The sequence below is a fragment of the Erithacus rubecula genome, assembly GCF_903797595.1.
Source record: "Erithacus rubecula genome assembly, chromosome: 20".
NCBI classification, from domain to species: domain Eukaryota; kingdom Metazoa; phylum Chordata; class Aves; order Passeriformes; family Muscicapidae; genus Erithacus; species Erithacus rubecula.
This window is the reverse complement of record NC_136672.1, coordinates 702,869-719,378: the sequence shown is the minus strand read 5'-3', so window position 1 is coordinate 719,378 and position 16,510 is coordinate 702,869. Positions and strand designations below refer to the sequence as shown.

Sequence of the window (16,510 nt, the reverse complement as noted above, 5' to 3'; positions counted from 1 at the left end):
GCCCATTCCCGTGCCAGTACCGAGCCATTCCCGTGCCAGTACCGGTCCATTCCTGTGCCAGTACCGGGCCATCCTTCTGCCAGTACCGGTCCATTCCTGTGCCAGTACCGGGCCATCCTTCTGCCAGTACCGGGCCATTCCCGTGCCAGTACCGGGCCATTCCTGTGCCAGTACCGGGCCATTTCCATGTCTGTACCGGGCCATTCCCGTGCTGGTCCCGGGCCATTCTGTTCCAGTCTCGAACAATTCCCGTGCAGGTCCCGGGCCATTCCATTCCAGTCTCGGGCTGTTCCCGTTCCGGTCTGCAGACGGCGCTGCGTCCCCGCCATCCCCCGGGGCGGGGCGGGGCAGGGCAGGTGCGGTCGGTCCGGGGCCGTCCCGGTGCCGCAGGTGCGGTCGCTCCACCCGGAGCGGGGCCGGCCGGGAGCGGCGGTGGCGACAGCGGGTGAGGACATGCGGCGGGGGCCATGAGCGAGAGCTGGGACGTGGGCCGGGCGCTGGCGCTGGCCGCGCTGTTCTGGCTGCTGCAGGGCGCGGCCCGGGGCTGCGCCGCGCCCTTCCTGCCGCTCTACCTGCGACTGCTGGCGCTGCCCGCGCCGCTGGTGGGGGCCGCGGCCGGGGCCCGGCAGCTGGCGGCGCTCGCCGTGCCGCTGTGCTGCCCGCGGGGCCGCGCCGGGCGGCTGCTGCTGGCGGGCTCGGTGCTGGGCTCGGCCGGAGCCAGCCTGGCGCTCACCCTCATCCCACCCGCGGGGCCCACGGGGCCCACGGGCTGCGACAGCCGCCTGCAGCCCGGCCTGCCCGGCCCCCTGCCCTCCCCGCTGCCCTCCGTGCTCCCTTCCGCTCTGCTCGTGCCCAGCCCGAGGGCCAGCCCGGTGCCCAGCCCCGGCAGGAGCAGTTACGGAGCGTTAAACTCGAGCGCTCTGACGCACACGGGAGCCGTGCCAAAGGGAACGGGGACAACAGCTGCTGACGTGTTGGCAGAGAGCGGGAAGCCCGGTCTGGGCAGTTCAACCTCCCAGGGATTCTTGGGCACCACAGGTGCGCCTCAGGGCCGCGGCAAAGGAGTTGGGGAAGGTGATCCAAAGGGAAAAGGCTCCCAGAATGATCCTTCTGGCTGGACAGCAAAAGGCATTGATCAGCAGACACCCGTACCAGAAAGGCTGACATCCTACAGACCTCCCTTCCCTGGGTTCCAGGAGGAAACTCTGGGCTCTGCTGCAACCGATTTAGCTGATAATGCTGAGGAAAGCCTAAATACTACTGAGAGTAATGAGCCAGCTTTGCTTAAAACAGCTCTTCCCGCTGTTGGAAATGCCCACGTGTCCGAAAACCTTCCAGACTCTCGAGATGTCAACTTCGAGGCAGTGCAGAGCACCTCCCAGGACAGAGAGTACCAGGTTTTTCTCATGGTGCTGGGTGCTGTGGTGCTTTGGGAGCTGTTGGCCGCTTCCCTGGAATGGACCATGGATGAGAGTGTCTACGAGTACCTGGACTATGTGGACGCCACGGACAGGTACGGGCGGCTGTGGCTGTGGGGCTCAGCGGGCGTGGCTGCGGGAGCGTGCGGCGTGTCTGTGCTGGTGGATCAGCTGGATTGCTCCCTCGGCAGCTCCATCCCCCGTCTCGCCGTGCACTTCTACGCCTACGCTGTCCTGGTAGTGCTCTCACTGATGGTCAGCGTCTTCTTTCCCAGCCGCATTCCCAGGAAAAGAACCCGTGCTACCGGGCTGGCCAAAGCGCTGTCCCTGCTCCGGGGGGACGGCCGGGCGCTGCTGTTCGCGGGCACCGTGTTCCTCGTGGGTGCTGCCAGCTCTGCCGGGCACAACTTCCTCCTGTGGCAGCTGCAGGACCAGGGCAGTAGCGAGCTCCTCATGGGGCTCTGGGTGGGGCTGGGCCCGCTGGCAGAGCTGGCCCTTCACCCGCTCCAGGGGCAGCTGCTGCGGGCGCTGCCGGGCTGCAGGCTGGAGCTGCTGAGCCTGGCCGTGCTGGCAGCGCAGCTCCTGAGCTATTCCCTGCTCCGTGCTCCCTGGGCATCGCTGCCCGTGCAGGCGCTGTCCGCCCTCAGCAGCGGGGCGCTGCGGTGGCGGCTGCAGGGGACAGTGGGGGACATCGCCACGCCGGGCGCGGAGCGCGCCCTGCACGCCCTGCTCGGGGGGCTCTGCGCGGGCGGAGCCGGCCTGGGCAGCTTTGGGGGCGGCTTTGTGGTGCAGCGCTTCGGGCTGGCAGTGCTGTTCCAGGCCAGCTGCCTGGGGCTCGGGCTCTGGATCATCTTCGTCGTAATTGTCCGATCCAGATTGCCCCGGCAGAGAAAAAATAATTATTCCCAGCTCCTGGCTGCTGATTCCAGTGAAATGAGTGACTCTGAGGAGGAGAACGAGAAAGACTGGCTGGTAAAGGCTATGAAGGATGAGAGCTTTAACAAGAATTGGATACAGCAGCATGGGATCAAGTAATCTGTACCTAACTCTGTGAGGTGGAAAGGGAGCCTGGTATAATGGTAATATCCAGAAATCATCGACAATTCTAAAGTGCTAAATATATTCAGACTGTATCTGAGAGAAGAGATTTTTATTTTAATAAAACCCAAACAAACCTATAAATCTTATTTTCTTACTTTATATAATTCCATTTTTTGGTAATATTTCCTTTTTAACTTGATAAAATTTTGCTTCCAAAATCCCAAAAGGATATTTCAGCTGTATATTGATTAAATTAATGTAGCTGAACTTTTAGTCAAAACCAAACTTGGATCGTTGCTGCCAGAGCTGCTGCTGAGGTTGTGAGTGACAGTTGTGACCCAAGCTGTGACACAACCAAATGGAAATTATTGACAGCACACAGAACTCTTTCAAGTTGGCTGTGAACTTTTTGCACTTTATAAGGGATGCAAATAAAAAAAAAACGGTTCATTTTTAAAAGAAGGTTTTGCCACAGATTCTCTGCGGTGTCGTGTTCTCTGATTTCAGTGAGCTCCTGCTTGGAATCTGCTGGGAAAGCCCTCCCGGTGTGCTCAGAGCCAGCGGCTGGCCCGGCCCACCTGGGCACTTCCTGGTGGTGATTTAAGGTGTCACGGCATTCCAGGTGACAGGAAGCAGCCGGGCCTCCCGACTGGTGTCACTTCTGTGGGCTGGGAATTTCCGGAGGGTGGGATGGAATATCCGTCCAGCCTGGCATGGCTGGAAGCTGATCCTGCCTGGATCCTGAGCAGGGCTGCTCCCAGGCAGGGATAAACACAGCCCCAAAAAGAGAAAGGGAAGTTTGTGCCTGTCCCTCACTAACCAGGACCCCAAAGCAACACCTGGCACAGGTGCACAAGCCGACAGCAGCACTCGGTCCATGCCAGAGGACCTCCTGCACACTGAGTTATCCCACGTTATTCCCAGTTGGAAGTCACTGGCTTCCAGCCTTCCTCTTTTAACCCATTCCGGGGTTAAACTTCCTTACCTTCCCTGCCTTCACCTCCAAGGCACAGATTTCAGCCCCTCTCCAGGAGGTAAGTTTTGTTTATCAATGAAAATCGGTGGTCTGATGTCATCAAATGGGGTTTAAATGGATTTTGGAGTCCCTTCAGCCACCATCAAAGGCTGCAGTCAGTTGATCAGGCACTCCTTGGTCAGGGAATCGCATCATTCCTGTGCAGAGGGATGGATTGTAGTAACATCTGCCTGGGAGGCTCACAAGCCCCAAGACAGGCAGCTGCAAAAAGCAGAATATTTATGGAAATGTTTATTTAATATGGCATATGCAAATGGTCTGGCAGTGCATCGCCCTGCCGTGATGTGGGCTCTGTGGGAAGCGCTGGAGACAAGGAAAAGACTCCCGGGCGATAATTCCTTTCTGTGTATGCATCGATCTGCATTATCTGCACATCAGATGCTTTCAGGGTAATTAGCTTCCTCTCTTCCTGGCACCGATCCCCAGCCAGCACAATGCGCTGCTGGAATGGCTCTATAGAGAGAATTGTCCCCGTGCCAAGAATAGCTGGAACTTTTTATTAAGATGTTATCTTCTCCCAGGGATTCAAACACAAGTGGAGCAATTTTGATGTCAAGAATTTCTCCCGGTCTTATTATCGTGTAATACCTGAGGAACAAAGCGTGTTAATGGGGGATCTGCCTGCAGTCAGGCTCATCCCTGCATGCAGCACATCCAGAGCCTTTGTGAAAGGCACAGAAAGAGCTGGAATGGTTTGAAATGCAGCTGCTGCTTCAGCTGCCAGCGCTGCCCTCGTCAGAAGCCGATTACTTGGGTGAGCCATGCCCTTTTCATCTGCCTCAGCACAGCAGCAGCTGCTGGATTCCAGTTTCACAAGGAGAAGCCTTGCAGTGACAGGTGCCTGTCCATCCTGGAGCTGTGGAGAGGGGTGACTCTCCTGAATCAGCACCAAATGTGTTTAATGGATTGATAATCTTTAAAAAAAAAACCTTATTGTGCAATATTATTACACTGATGTTCAGCTTTGGGCATTCCCTAACATCATGCCCGTTCACAGCATGAGCCCATCTCCCTAAGGAGCAGCAAAAAAAAAAAAAATCCCACTGAAACTCTTCGGGCTCAGAATTCGAGGACCTGGGCGAGGGAAGAAGCCCAGGCTGCACCTGTCCCTGATTTGCACTTCCCTCTGCACAGTGGATTTGCCCACGAAATTCCATCCAATCCAGCAGATCCAATGATGTGTGGATTTTATCCTGGCTGTGGGTGACTCTGGACTGTCTGATTTACTCCCGTGCTTTTATTAGGGATAAAGTGAGCATATAAAACGCATTAAACTCAGGTTCAGCCTGCAGCAGCAGATCTGGCTGCTGACAGTGAAAGTCATCCTGGAGAGTATTTGCCTGAAGGACAGATTAAAATATTTACAGGTTCATTTTCTCTGCACTTCCGAGCGACCAAAACAAGGTGAGTCACTGCAGCCCCGCTGGTTCCAGGGCTGGTGGTTGCTCATCATTTAATGAGCTGAGAGGCAGTCACTTCGTGGCTCTCCTTCCCTGCACATCCAAACACCCAAACCAATCGCGGGGTGGCCCTGTCCCTCAGCTGGGAGATCGGCAGTTCCTTACAAACCCAGAGCATTCCCGAGCAATTGCCTGGAATACTGGAACTCCCTACTTGTCAAGGATCACCATTCCAGATCACAGCCCACCTCCACGGCCTCCTGGCTTTGTGCTGCTCCTGGGAGAGCTGCTGCTGCTGCGTTTTTTTCAGAGGAGTTCTGGAGCAAGGTGCTCTGCTGCATTTCCATCCCAGAGCAGCAAATCCCATGTCCTGTCTTTATTCCCTATTTTTACACATAAACCCTTAATTTTTGCCTCCTTGCTGTGTTGCACAGTTATTCTCAAAGAACGAAGCACCATCTCTCTGGCACGTGTTCTGCTTCAAATCCCTTGACTAGATCAAAAGCCGGGAGCTCCTCTTTGGCTATTGGACACAGGAATTCCAAGATTTTGCTCAGGTTTGTGTTCCACTGGCTGGAGGTGTGGCTGCTGCGAGCAGAACCCATGGGCTGGTTCTGGGCAGGGGCTGATCCTCCAGACCCCTCCCAGGTGTCACTGTGTCCCTGCTCTCCAGCCAGTGGCACTTCCCGAAGTGTCCCTTAGCTGCCTTGCCGAGCTAAGGTGTCCCTGAGCCCTTGGACCTGTGCATAGGGCCATCAGTGTCACCTACAGGCACCTCTTGGTCGAGAAGTGTCCCAGCAGAGGACACTTGTGTGTCCCGTCCATGTGTTTTGGGGAAGGGGTGTCGAGGTGTGTCCCTCCACAGCTGTGAAACACAGCCGAGTGATCCAGGAGAAGGAGGGTTTGCAATCCTCACCCATCCCCACCTTCCCGTGCCGTTTGCTGGGCCCAGCCTTCAGGACAGTGGCCTTGGTCATTGCTGACCTGGCTGAAGAGAGGAGGGACCACAGGGTCCTGCTGGGGTGGCTGCTGCCATCGCGCTGGATTTCAGTCCTTGGAGCATTGTTCAAACTCTCTCAATTGGGTTTTTCCATGGGGAAATGTCGCTTCTACCGGAAAGCACAGCTTCCCTGGCTCAGCAGCGGCTTTGGGGGACTGTTGGGTGCTGTGCCTCACCCCCGGCACCCCGTGTCCCACCCCCGTGTCCCCTAGAGCCTGGACACCGTCTGTGCCCGGGCCCCGCTGTCACCGTCGGTGCCGATGGGGGCGAAAGGCCCGAAAGGGATCGGGATGAGCCCCGAGGCACGAGCCGGTGAAGCTGCGGGGCCGGGGGCTGGGGGCCGGGGGTTCGGAGGGAAAGGGACGGTGGGAACAATGGGGTCGGAGGGAGCGGAGGGAGCGGCGGGAGCCCCCGCCCCGGCGGAGCGGAGCCGTGGGGTCGGAGCGGTGGGAACAGTGAGAGCCGCCGCCCCGGCGGAGCGCAGGGAGCCAAGGGAGCGGTGGGAACGGTGGGAGCGGCGGGAGCAGAGGGAGCCAAGGGAGCGGTGCGGAGGAGAGGTGGGAGCAGCCGGAGCGGTGTGAGCAGTGGGATCAGTGGGAGAGGCGGGAGCAACGGGATCGGTACGGAGGAGCGGCGGGAGAAGCGGGAACGGTGCAGAGGCAGCGGTGTGAGCGGTGTGAGCAGCGGGATCAGTGCAGGGGGAGCGGTGTGAGCGGTGTGAGCAGCGGGATCGGTGCGGAGGAGCGGCGGGAGCCCCCGCCCCGGCGGAGCACAGCGCCCTGGGCTTCGGATGGAGGGCAGCCGCGCTTCTCCCCGATACGGATCCATGGAATCCACGAGGTGGCCGCCGGCCGGAGAGGAACCAGGTGAGCGAGGCGGGACCGGGACGGGACGGGGAGGGGACCGGCACCGGCACCGGCACGGCCCGAGCTCAACTTCCCCCGCCCCCGGCGCTTCAGGACAATCCGGACACCTGAGCCCCGGGAGCTGGCGGGGAATCGGCGGCTTCACCCACCACAAGGAGCCCAGCCGGGGGTCCCCGAACCGGCACCGGTACCTCCAGAGCCCCACGCAGCGGCCATCGGTAGTGGGGGAGAAGAAGGGATGAAGGGATGGATGGATGTAGTGGCTGGGGGAGAGAAAGGACGGCGAGAAGGGGCTGAGTGGGAGGAAGGGAGGCTGGAGGGGAGGAAGGGTGGCGGCAGGGGGAATGTCTGGAGGGACACACCGGGGGAGCACGGTCACATCTCGCTGCTGCTGCCCGGCCGGACAAGGCGCCGCTGCGCTGCCGTGCTCGGCCCTGGGCACGGCTGTGACCGGGGCACAGGAGCGGTCGCCCTGTCCTTCATCGCCTTTGCCCCTCTCTGACCTGTTCCCCCAGCAGGACCCCGAGTGAGAAGAGCGGAAGATGCAGAGCGGGGGAATTGCCTTGGGCAAAGCCCTCGACCTTGGGCTGGGAGAAAGGGTCGCAGTGCTGTACTGTGCAGAGCGGAGGCGCTGCAAACCCTCTGCTCTGCCACCGCTCCGACTTCTCCCGTTCCCCGCCCCTCTCCTCTCCCCCTTAGCCCCTTGCACACAGCGGGGCAGGGACAGGCAGCTAGAGAGACAGGGGAGGAGGGATCAGCCAACTCCAGCATCCTGCTGGGTACTGCTTGGGGCGTGTGTGGTGCCCACGAAGCTGCTCAGCTCCTGGTTGAGCTGTGGGAAGTTTTGGTCCTTTTCCTTTGTGCCTTTCCTGTCGGAGTGTATCCTCCCCTACACCTCCCGTGGGGCTCTGAACACCTTTACCACCCGTGTCCTCTTCTCCAGCAGCTGGGTGACATCGGGATGGGCCAGGGGCTGGACTCAGGGTGCTGGGTATGGCCTGGAAATCCCTGTCCCTGCTGCCTGTTGCTGCTGTCAGGAGCAGAGGAAAACACGCGGTTGAGTTAGAGGCTTCTTGGGATGGTGCCCTTATGAAGAGCTCTGTCCCCTCCACAGGGGGGTGTCAATACATTTCCCAACTTCAATCATGAAGAAAATTGCTTGAAATTCACCCTGCACTGTTGACTGTGTGACTCATCCCAGGCTTGCTGCTGGCTGTCCAAATGTTTTCCCCAAACCATCAGGAATGGAACTGTCTGGCTATTACACTCATTAGTGGAGGTCCTTCCCTGGGCCGGGTGTGATAATCAGAGTATCTCCAAATTTCTATCAAAGCTTTCTCCCCCTATTTGGTTTGCCAGGCAGGATCCCTTTGGCTCAGGCACTGTGGTGTTTCCTGTTTGGGGATTGTGCTGCTGTGGGAGAGCTGTGGGAGCAGATGGAGCCCTGTGCAGTGTGGCCACCCATAGGGCCATCCTTGTCTGCCCCCAAAGAGATATTTGGATTGTGGCCTTGATCCCAGCTTTAATGAACATCCTGCTTTGGGTGTCTCCTTCTCCAGGTGCTCCCTCCCAGGGTTCGTGGGCTTCATTTTCCAGTTTTCTCCTGGCACTGCCCTCCCCCTGCTTCTGCTCTAAATTCAGCAGCTTCAGGACACAAAGGTCCTGTCAGAGCTTCTTGTCCAGCACTCACTGCTTTGGAGAGCAGCTCCCTGGTACTCCTGAGGGATGCAGAGGGCCAGGACGTGACCACAGCCTCTGGCGGCATAGCCAAGGGCTGGCACCCTCCAGCTGAGCTGTGCAGCCCTGCCCTGGCTGGGCTGTGCTGTGACCTTCCTACTGTCCCCATGTCACAGGACACTCCTGATCTGATAAGTGCCCAACAGAAAGGTGACTTCGGGTGCCAGCCACACCTGATGGGAACCATCCCAGAGCTGAGCCAGGAGATCTCCTGCTCTTGTGGACACTGCCCGGAGGCTGGAATTGCATCCCAGCCTCCTGATGCAGGTGAGGGAAAGCAACTCAGCCCTGCCACCTCCTCCCCTCGCAGCATTGTCACCTCCTTCCTTTACCTACACAGGTGAAGATTCACCTCTCCCTCCGTAATGGTTGTGCCGATGATATTCTGGGATGAGAGGGACAGGAAGGGATGCTGACAGCTGTTCCAAATCCTGGCCCTCCCCCCTGAGAAATACCTGGCTAAGAACCTCAGCCTAATGCTTGTGCCAGCAGGGATCAGAGACATTCCGGGTTATTCCCCAGCCGGGCAGACCGGGAATGACTGTCCCCTTCCCCAGCTCCGCCCCCTGCTCTCGGGGCTGGTTGGTGTGTCCCTGGGGACGGAGGCTGCAGGAAGATCTGGGTTTAGCTGTTTCTGTGTTTATTGGCACATTGGGACAGCCACCAGCCTTGTCACCTCTGCCTGGGCACAGAGGGGATCCAGCAATGCAGCTTTTGGTGACAGCCCAGGGAGTGGCTGCCCACAGGCACATCCCAGCTGTGCCACCCGCCCCTCCAGCTGTGCTGGCACCTGCACATCTGCCAGCATCTGCTGCGGGCCTTTGGGACTATCCCCAACTGCTCAGCTGGGTGCAGCTGCAGCAAAATATCCCAGGCCAGAGGAGCTTTGGGGTAGCAGAGCCCCAGAATGCTCGGGATGAGGGACCTCAGCATCCTGGTCCCCTAGCAACCGCACTCTGGTCCCTTAGCAACCGCATCGTAATGCTGTAGCTGCCACAGGCTGGTCCCTTGGCAACGAGGCAAGGGAAGGAGTTGTGCAGAGCCCAGGGCAGGAGCTGCTGGAGGGCTCATCCAGCCTCACACCCTGCCCAGCCCAGGGCTCTGTCTGTCCTGATCAAGCACTGGCTCCTGGGAGCGTCCTGAGGCTCCCAGCAGAGAATGAGGCAGGAGCCACGCCCTGGCATCAGCTGAGCGTGGCCTTCCTGCCTGGGGACAGGGAAACAACCTCCGAGAAATCCTCATGAGCTTCCAAGCCACAAACAGCAAACAACTCTCCAAACCACTCACACGAATCCAAACCATGGGATTTCCACAATAAACCTTCCCTACTGGAAGTCTTGGAAGTATATCCTACTCTGTGAATGATTTCCTGAGCAGTATTACATGATGGGGAGAGGACAAAGAGGGCAGTGTTTGGTCTTGTGCCTTAGAGGTTGTCTCCTCCTGCCCTGTAACCCTCAGCATGGATCTGGCTCCTGCTTGGAATGCCCAGACCACACATCCTGACATCTCCCAACATCCCTGCCTGGAAAATCCTACTCCTGGAGCAGCTCCATGGCTGAACTTTCCCTGCATGGGAAAAGCCCTAGGTCTGCAGGAAGGCAAAACCTCAGAGCCAAATGTGTCCTGGGAAGGTTAAAAGGAAGCAGACTGGTGTGGTGTTCAGAAAGGTTTGGAATGTTCTCCCACGGCCTGGCTCTGCTGCAGTCCCTGTCCCCAGCACATCCCAGGAACATCAGATTATCTGGGATGTGATGGAGGTGCTGCTGCCTGGCACTGGTGACAGTCTGAGTGTCGTATCTGAGAGCCAGACCAGGCTGGGAGCTGGTCTGGAGCAAATCCTCAGCTATTCCCATAACATTGGCTGGGAGTCACTGTGGGATCCACACAGCACCCATGAGGAAATCCAGGGACAGCCTGGAGCAAACGAGTGGGATTTGTGTGAGAGTCACAGAGGGGGAGGCAAAGCTTCTGGCCAGAGCCACGGATGGAGGTAGATGGGCTTTCATCCCATCTATCCCTCTAAAACAAAAATTACAGCCCCTTTATCCCTCATTTCACTGCGAATCTCCTCCCTCTCACCCCTTTCCCTGCCTCAGTTTCCCCAGGCAGGGGCTGGATATGATCCTCAGCCTTGCAGAAGGTGAGGAAGCTGAACAGGGGGGTTCCACCCCAGTGGGCTGGGAAGGATGGGGGATGTTCATCCAGCGTGTGATTGAGGGGGAGCAGCAGAAGGAATTTCACCCCTGTGACTCCTCAGCTCTGAGCTTTGCTGCTCCTGCTTGGCAGGAGGAGGGTGCTGGGCAGGCTCAGGTCTCTGTGCTGGACGTGCTGGAGGCTTCTATGGCTCTGGAAAAAGAAAGGGACATTCCCATCCTTCCCTCCCAGTTTCCAGCCGCCTTGTTCTCCGGCTCAGAGCGGGGCAGAGCCCTGGGAATGTGGGGTTTTCTGCCAGCACAGAGCCCGGAATGCGCTGGGGGCAGGGGAAGTGCTGCTGTTCCCAAGGCTGCCCTGAGGCCCCTGCTGGGCTCCTGCTGCCTCAGATAGCTTCCATTCCTTTTCCAGAGGCCGAGATCGTGTCCATGGCCGACTCCACCACCACCATGGATGACATCGAGGGAGAGCTCTTCAGGATCGAGCGGATCCGGGAGATCCTGGTGCGCAGGGAGTCGGAGCTGCGCTACATGTGAGTGCCCAGCGCCTCCTCCTGTCCAGCCAAGCACAGCTCAGCCCCGCAGGCTGCTTCCCACCTTCCACTTCAGTCATCAAAGAAGTTTTGGAATGAAATTTTCCAGCCTCTCAGACCTGTGTTGCAATGGTGCCCACCAGCACCTGGGGGGGGTACAGGACAATTTCTATGGGTCTGCCAGGAGATTTCACATGTTTGGAGGAAAAGGACTGGCCAGTTATTCACAGTTTGGGATAATTAAGCTTTGTAATCTCACTAAAGGGCCCAGCCGTCAGATCCCACCCTGCCAGCCCAGCACAAACTGGGATTTTGGCAAAGGTGACATTCCTTGGGCTGAAGCACTCCCTGTGCTGCCTTTTGGGTGTGATGAGTTCCCACTGGTTCCCACACTGAGGGACCTACAGCCTGGAAATCCCTGTGTGAATCTGATGTGAGTGGAAGCTTGGAGCTGCTTCAGAGGTTTGGATTTGGAGGCACAGCTCCCCCTGAACTCGTTGTTGAAAAGGATTTTTGGGAACCATCAAAAATGCAGCTCTTGAAGGCTTTCCATGGCAACAGCACCTGATCCTCCCAGGTGCTGTTAAAGCTCCCAGCTCCAGTGTTTCCTAAACCCTTTGTTTGGCTTTTCCCTTGGAAACTAAAGGGAAATTTGCAGAAACCTCAGGGTGGGCTTGGCTGCAAAAACAATCCTGTGGGTGTTGGGACACTCCAGAATTGCCTGGCTGGAGGTGTTGGGTGCTGTGGGATGTCGACCTGAGCTCTGCTGTGGAGTGAGGCTGGGAAGGCTGAGGAGCTTCCTGGGGCACTGCTGCTGAAGGGGGATCCCAGACCTGGGCTCTGCAGGACAGGCTTAGAGAGGTGGGAGATGAGGGAAAAGGTGATGTTCAGGGTGGTTGCACTGCAGGGCTCAGGGAGATGGAAAACTCCCAGGATGTGCAGCTGAACAGAGCAGTGGCCTCAACAAAAAACAGTGTTTGCTCCTTGTTGGAAATGTCAGACTAAAACATTCCAACATTTCTGAGGCATCTTTGCTCTGGAAAACAGCAAGGCACCAAACACTTCTCCTTTCCAGGGCAAAAGGAAAGGTCTGAAGTTCCCCTGGGAGGTTCAGCTCCATCCTCAGTGCTCCCTGGGGCCAGCCAGGGACACCTGGCTCTGCTGATGCTGCCACAGGTGTCACAGCAGGGCTGTCACAGCAGGAGTAGAAGCAATCCCAGCCCCAGCAGGAGTCTCCTGGGTGCTTGTCCCTGCAACCTCTTCTAATTTTAATTGAAAAGAGAATTTATTATTTTATTCTCCCTATCAGTGTTCCAGAACTAATTTCCATTTAAATGCAACAATCATACAGCTCTCCTCTAACTGTTCATTTTAATTTTAATCAGTTTGTCCCCAGGAATCCCTGCACCCCCCCCAGCCCCTCGTGCTCTGCACACCCTCTCTGTTACATTCCATGTTTTTACCTTTATTTAACTCTGCAGGAAGGCAGGATAAAAGATATTTTTCTATGGTAGCAGCTTCCACTTCTTTTTGGGTTTTGCTCTTTGGAGATCATTTTCTAGGACCAGAAGAAACACAACAGCTCTTGTCTGGTGGATGGTCCAGGTTTTGATAAGGCTTTGTTATCATTAAGGTGATGAAACTCTCTCTGCCAACAGCCAGCACCCCAAGAAAACTCTGAGATTTCCCATGGGAAGGCAGAGAAATCTGGGATCCTCACCAGGCACTGGCTGAGTGTCACCTGGGGGGTTTTTAACCTCTTCTTTCCCAGTTTTCCCCCTCAGAGGTTCTGTCTGTGTCTCTGCAGGATGGATGACATCCAGCTCTGTAAGGAAATCAGCCGGCTGAAAACAGAGCTCCAGAAACTCCTGGTCCTGCCAGGTAAGGCTTTGGGCCAGCTCCATGTGGGTGCTGCACTCCTTGAGAGTCCTGCACTCCTGCACTTCCTGAGGGTCCTTCACCCCCTGAGGGTGCTTCATTCCCAGGCCCAGTGCAGGTGTGGTGGGGCAGATGGGGGCAGGCAGGGCCCAGCTGTGCACAGCTGTGTCCCCAGGCAGCTCCTCAGTGCTGTGCCTGGGGCTATCCCAGAGCCCAGTGTGCCTCTGTCAGGTGCCACCGTGCTGCCTGTGCCTGGGAACCTCCATAGGCACAGCCCAGGTGCTGCTTAATATTCAGGTGCTGCTCACTTCAATAAACCTGGCTCAGCATCCAGATGGAGGCTCAGCCAGGGAGGGAAACATCCTGCTGTAAAAGTGAGAGCTTCTTGCAAAGCAGACACAAATCTCATGGGGGGTTTTAATTCTAACACCTTCCAGTTCATTATCCAAGACTTTCCCTAAACCATGGCTCAGAGCAGAGATAAATTGGACTTTTCTGTACTGGAGAAGTGAGCCTGACTTTCCTTTATCTGCTCTGGGCTTTCATTTCTTGCCTTTTCAGCACTCCCAGACTCAGCTGAGAGCAGAAATTCTGCTCTTTTTGTCTTCTTGATAAATTGACTCAGACCAGTCTGTGCTGGAAAAATCCTGCACATCCCCATTGTTGTGAGACAACCACGGCAGCCTTGGGTTTGGATAAAGACAGGAACACGTCAGTGCTTACTCAGAGCCCAGCCAGGGCTGGGGCTTGAAATGTCCCCAGCCAAGGTGCTTTTAGTGATTCAGATCATCACCATGGTCATGATGGGCTGTGACATCAGCCAGGGGGAGAAAGGGGCAGTGCTTGTCCAGTGGGACCCTGACAGGGTGTTGCTCAGGACTGCAGGCTGTGATCAGCCTGTGTTCATGAACCCCAGACAGGCAGTGCTTGGGCACAGCCTGATGCTCCCCTTTGGTGTGGCAGCCAAATGCCACTTGAAGTGGCCTTATAGCAGCAGGCAGGTGGGGGTGGCTCAGAGGCCATGCCCAGGTGACTCTGCACTAATTCAGGGGATGGGAGAGCCCCAGGAGAGCTGTCACCTCCAGCTATGGATGAGATTCCTGCTCACTGAGCAGCCAGGCCTGGATCCAGCTGCTTCCTTAGGCTTGGCTTTGCCCTCACACTCAGAGTTGAGCAGAACAGAGCAGGCCTGGCCTTGGCAGGGGATGATGGACCCTGTGGGGTGTGAAATGTGCTCTCTGTGCTGCAGAGAACCAGAAATCCAACGAGGAGAAGCAGAGGGAAGAGGAGCTGGTGCAGCAGATCCACAAGCTGGTGGAAACGCGGGATTTCCTGGTGGATGATGTGGAGTTTGAGAGGCTCAGGTAGCTGCTGTCACCTACTGTGTGTGCTGGGGACAGTGCAGGAGTGTGTACTGCCTTCCCAAAGCTCCTGGGGGCCTTGCCTCTCTTTTCCCAAGCAGTAACTGGGTTCTTTGTCACAGGGAAAGGGAAGAAGACAAGGAAATGGCCGAGTTCCTGCAGAGCAAGCTCTCCAAAAGCTACCTCCAGAGAGCAAGTGGGTGCTGACTGGGTTTATTCCCTGCACTGAACCTCCCTGGCATTTGTCCCCTTTCTGCCTCCAAAATTTTACTGCCTGGGACTGGCTTACCTGGAGGAGGGTGGGGAAATGGAATGGGGGGATGCTTGTGCTTAAGGTCACATTGTGGGAACACCTGGAATTGGAGCAGACATTCGGAATTTCTTTCCCTCCTGACATTTCCCACCACATCCTGTGAGAAGGGGGCTGGGGAGGGGCTCTCTTAGAGCTGACAGACTTCATCTGGCCCTTTCACACTGGCTTATACTCAGGTGGATGCAGGATGGACACCACATCAGATGATAGCCACCCCCTTCCCTGGACTCTGTCACCTCCTCAGGGTGGTGGGAGGCATTCCCAGCCCTGGGGACACCCCAGAGCACCCAGGACAGTGCCCTCATGGTGCAGGAGCTGTGGCTCTGAGGGGGCCAGCAGCAGCCCCAGAGGACCTCTGAGCACCAGCTCCAGGCTGTGCCCTGGTGCCCAGGCAGACCCAGATTCCTCTTCTCACAGCTCCTGTCCGAGAGAAGAAGATGACATCGAGGGGACAGCAAACCTCAGCTCCATACATGAGCAAGACAGGCCTGACCCTGCTCAAGGAGTGCTGTGGCTTCACCTGCTCCATCATGTAGGGCATTGCCAGCCCCTGGCACAGGACACAGCTGTGGTAGAGGCACATGCTGGGAACCTGGACGGGCTGATCCCATCCTGGAACTGATTCCATCCTGGAGCTGATCCCATCCTGGAACTGATTCCATCCTGGAGCTGATCCCGTCCTGGAGCTGATCCCATCCTGGAGCTGATCCCATCCTGGAACTGATTCCATCCTGGAACTGACTCCATCCCGGAGCTGATCCCATCCCAGACCCGAACCCATCCTGGAGATGATCCTGTCCTGCAGCTGACCCTGTCCTGGAGCTGATTCCACCCTGGAGCTGATCCTGTCCTGGATCTGATCCCATCCTGGAGCTGATCCCATCCTGGAGCTGATCCTGTCCTGTATCTGATCCCATCCTGCAGCTGATCCTGTCCTGGAGCTGATTCCACCCTGAAGCTGATCCTGTCCTGGATCTGATCCCATCCTGGAGCTGATCCTGTCCTGTATCTGATCCCATCCCAGAGCTGATCCTGTCCTGGAGCTGATCCCATCCTGGAGCTGATCCCATCCTGGAGATGATCCCATCCTGGTGATGATCCTGTCCTCGATCTGATCCCATCCTGGAGCTGATCCTATCCTGGATCTGATCCCATCCCAGAGATGATCCTATCCTGGAGCTGATCCTGTCCTGGAGCTGATTCCACCCTGGAGCTGATCCTGTCCTGAAGCTGATTCCATCCTGGAGATGATCCCATCCTGGAGCTAATCCTGTCCTGGAGCTGATCCTGTCCTGGATCTGATCCCATCCTGGATCTGATCCTGTCCTGGAGTTGATCCCATCATGGGCCACCCCCTCCCTGCTCCTCCAGAGACTCTCCAGGCTGCTTTTCTTGGCCCCTAGGATTTGCTTTATCCACACATCCCAAAGGCTCTTCTCTGTCCTGCGTTCCCAGGGCCTTACTGGGACAGTGAGTGACCCAACCAGTGAGTTTGGTCAGGCTGAGGGAGCCAGAGGTCAGAAGAGCCCTGGATTCCAGACTTGGAGCCAGCCTGGGCTGGAAGCAGAGCTGGTGCAGGCAGGAGGATGGGCAGGGTCTGTCTGTGTGTCTCACCTGTGGCCCTGAGGCTGCTCCTGGAGAAGGCTCAGGCTGCTCCCCTGGGCACATGGAGCTGCTGGAAGTGATGGGAAAGATGCCCAGCCCAGAGGAGTGACACTGCTTCATGTGCATTGATCTCAACCCAAACCAATAAATGTCTGTTGGAATCTCCATA

General features: G+C 57.0%; 2 protein-coding genes across 2 annotated transcripts; both read left to right on the top strand.

The window, feature by feature from the left end:
• Positions 1 to 300: 300 nt before the first annotated feature.
• Positions 301 to 2,806, top strand: MFSD6L (major facilitator superfamily domain containing 6 like). Its single transcript, XM_079323801.1, has 2 exons — positions 301 to 1,513; positions 1,694 to 2,806. Exons 1-2 carry the CDS (start codon positions 468 to 470, stop codon positions 2,451 to 2,453), a joined length of 1,806 nt encoding a protein of 601 aa, XP_079179927.1. The 5' UTR covers positions 301 to 467; the 3' UTR covers positions 2,454 to 2,806.
• Positions 2,807 to 8,663: 5,857 nt separating this feature from the next.
• LOC306810500 (bMERB domain-containing protein 1-like) lies at positions 8,664 to 15,491 on the top strand. The gene is made up of 6 exons (XM_079323188.1): positions 8,664 to 8,765; positions 11,064 to 11,184; positions 12,992 to 13,065; positions 14,312 to 14,426; positions 14,546 to 14,619; positions 15,154 to 15,491. The coding sequence occupies exons 1-6, from the start codon at positions 8,675 to 8,677 to the stop codon at positions 15,270 to 15,272; spliced, it is 594 nt and encodes a 197-aa protein (XP_079179314.1). The 5' UTR covers positions 8,664 to 8,674; the 3' UTR covers positions 15,273 to 15,491.
• Positions 15,492 to 16,510: the final 1,019 nt, after the last annotated feature.

What these genes read in the sequence shown, in the direction of transcription:
- LOC306810500 (XM_079323188.1), top strand. Translation starts at nt 8,675, where the DNA reads ATGGGAACCATCCCAGAGCTGAGCCAGGAGATCTCCTGCTCTTGTGGA. An exon ending in ATCCCAGCCTCCTGATGCAG is followed by an intron (nt 8,766 to 11,063) that starts GTGAGGGAAAGC and finishes TTCCTTTTCCAG; the next exon opens with AGGCCGAGATCGTGTCCATG. An exon ending in GAGTCGGAGCTGCGCTACAT is followed by an intron (nt 11,185 to 12,991) that starts GTGAGTGCCCAG and finishes GTGTCTCTGCAG; the next exon opens with GATGGATGACATCCAGCTCT.
- MFSD6L (XM_079323801.1), top strand. Translation starts at nt 468, where the DNA reads ATGAGCGAGAGCTGGGACGTGGGCCGGGCGCTGGCGCTGGCCGCGCTG. An exon ending in TATGTGGACGCCACGGACAG is followed by an intron (nt 1,514 to 1,693) that starts GTACGGGCGGCT and finishes CTTCTTTCCCAG; the next exon opens with CCGCATTCCCAGGAAAAGAA.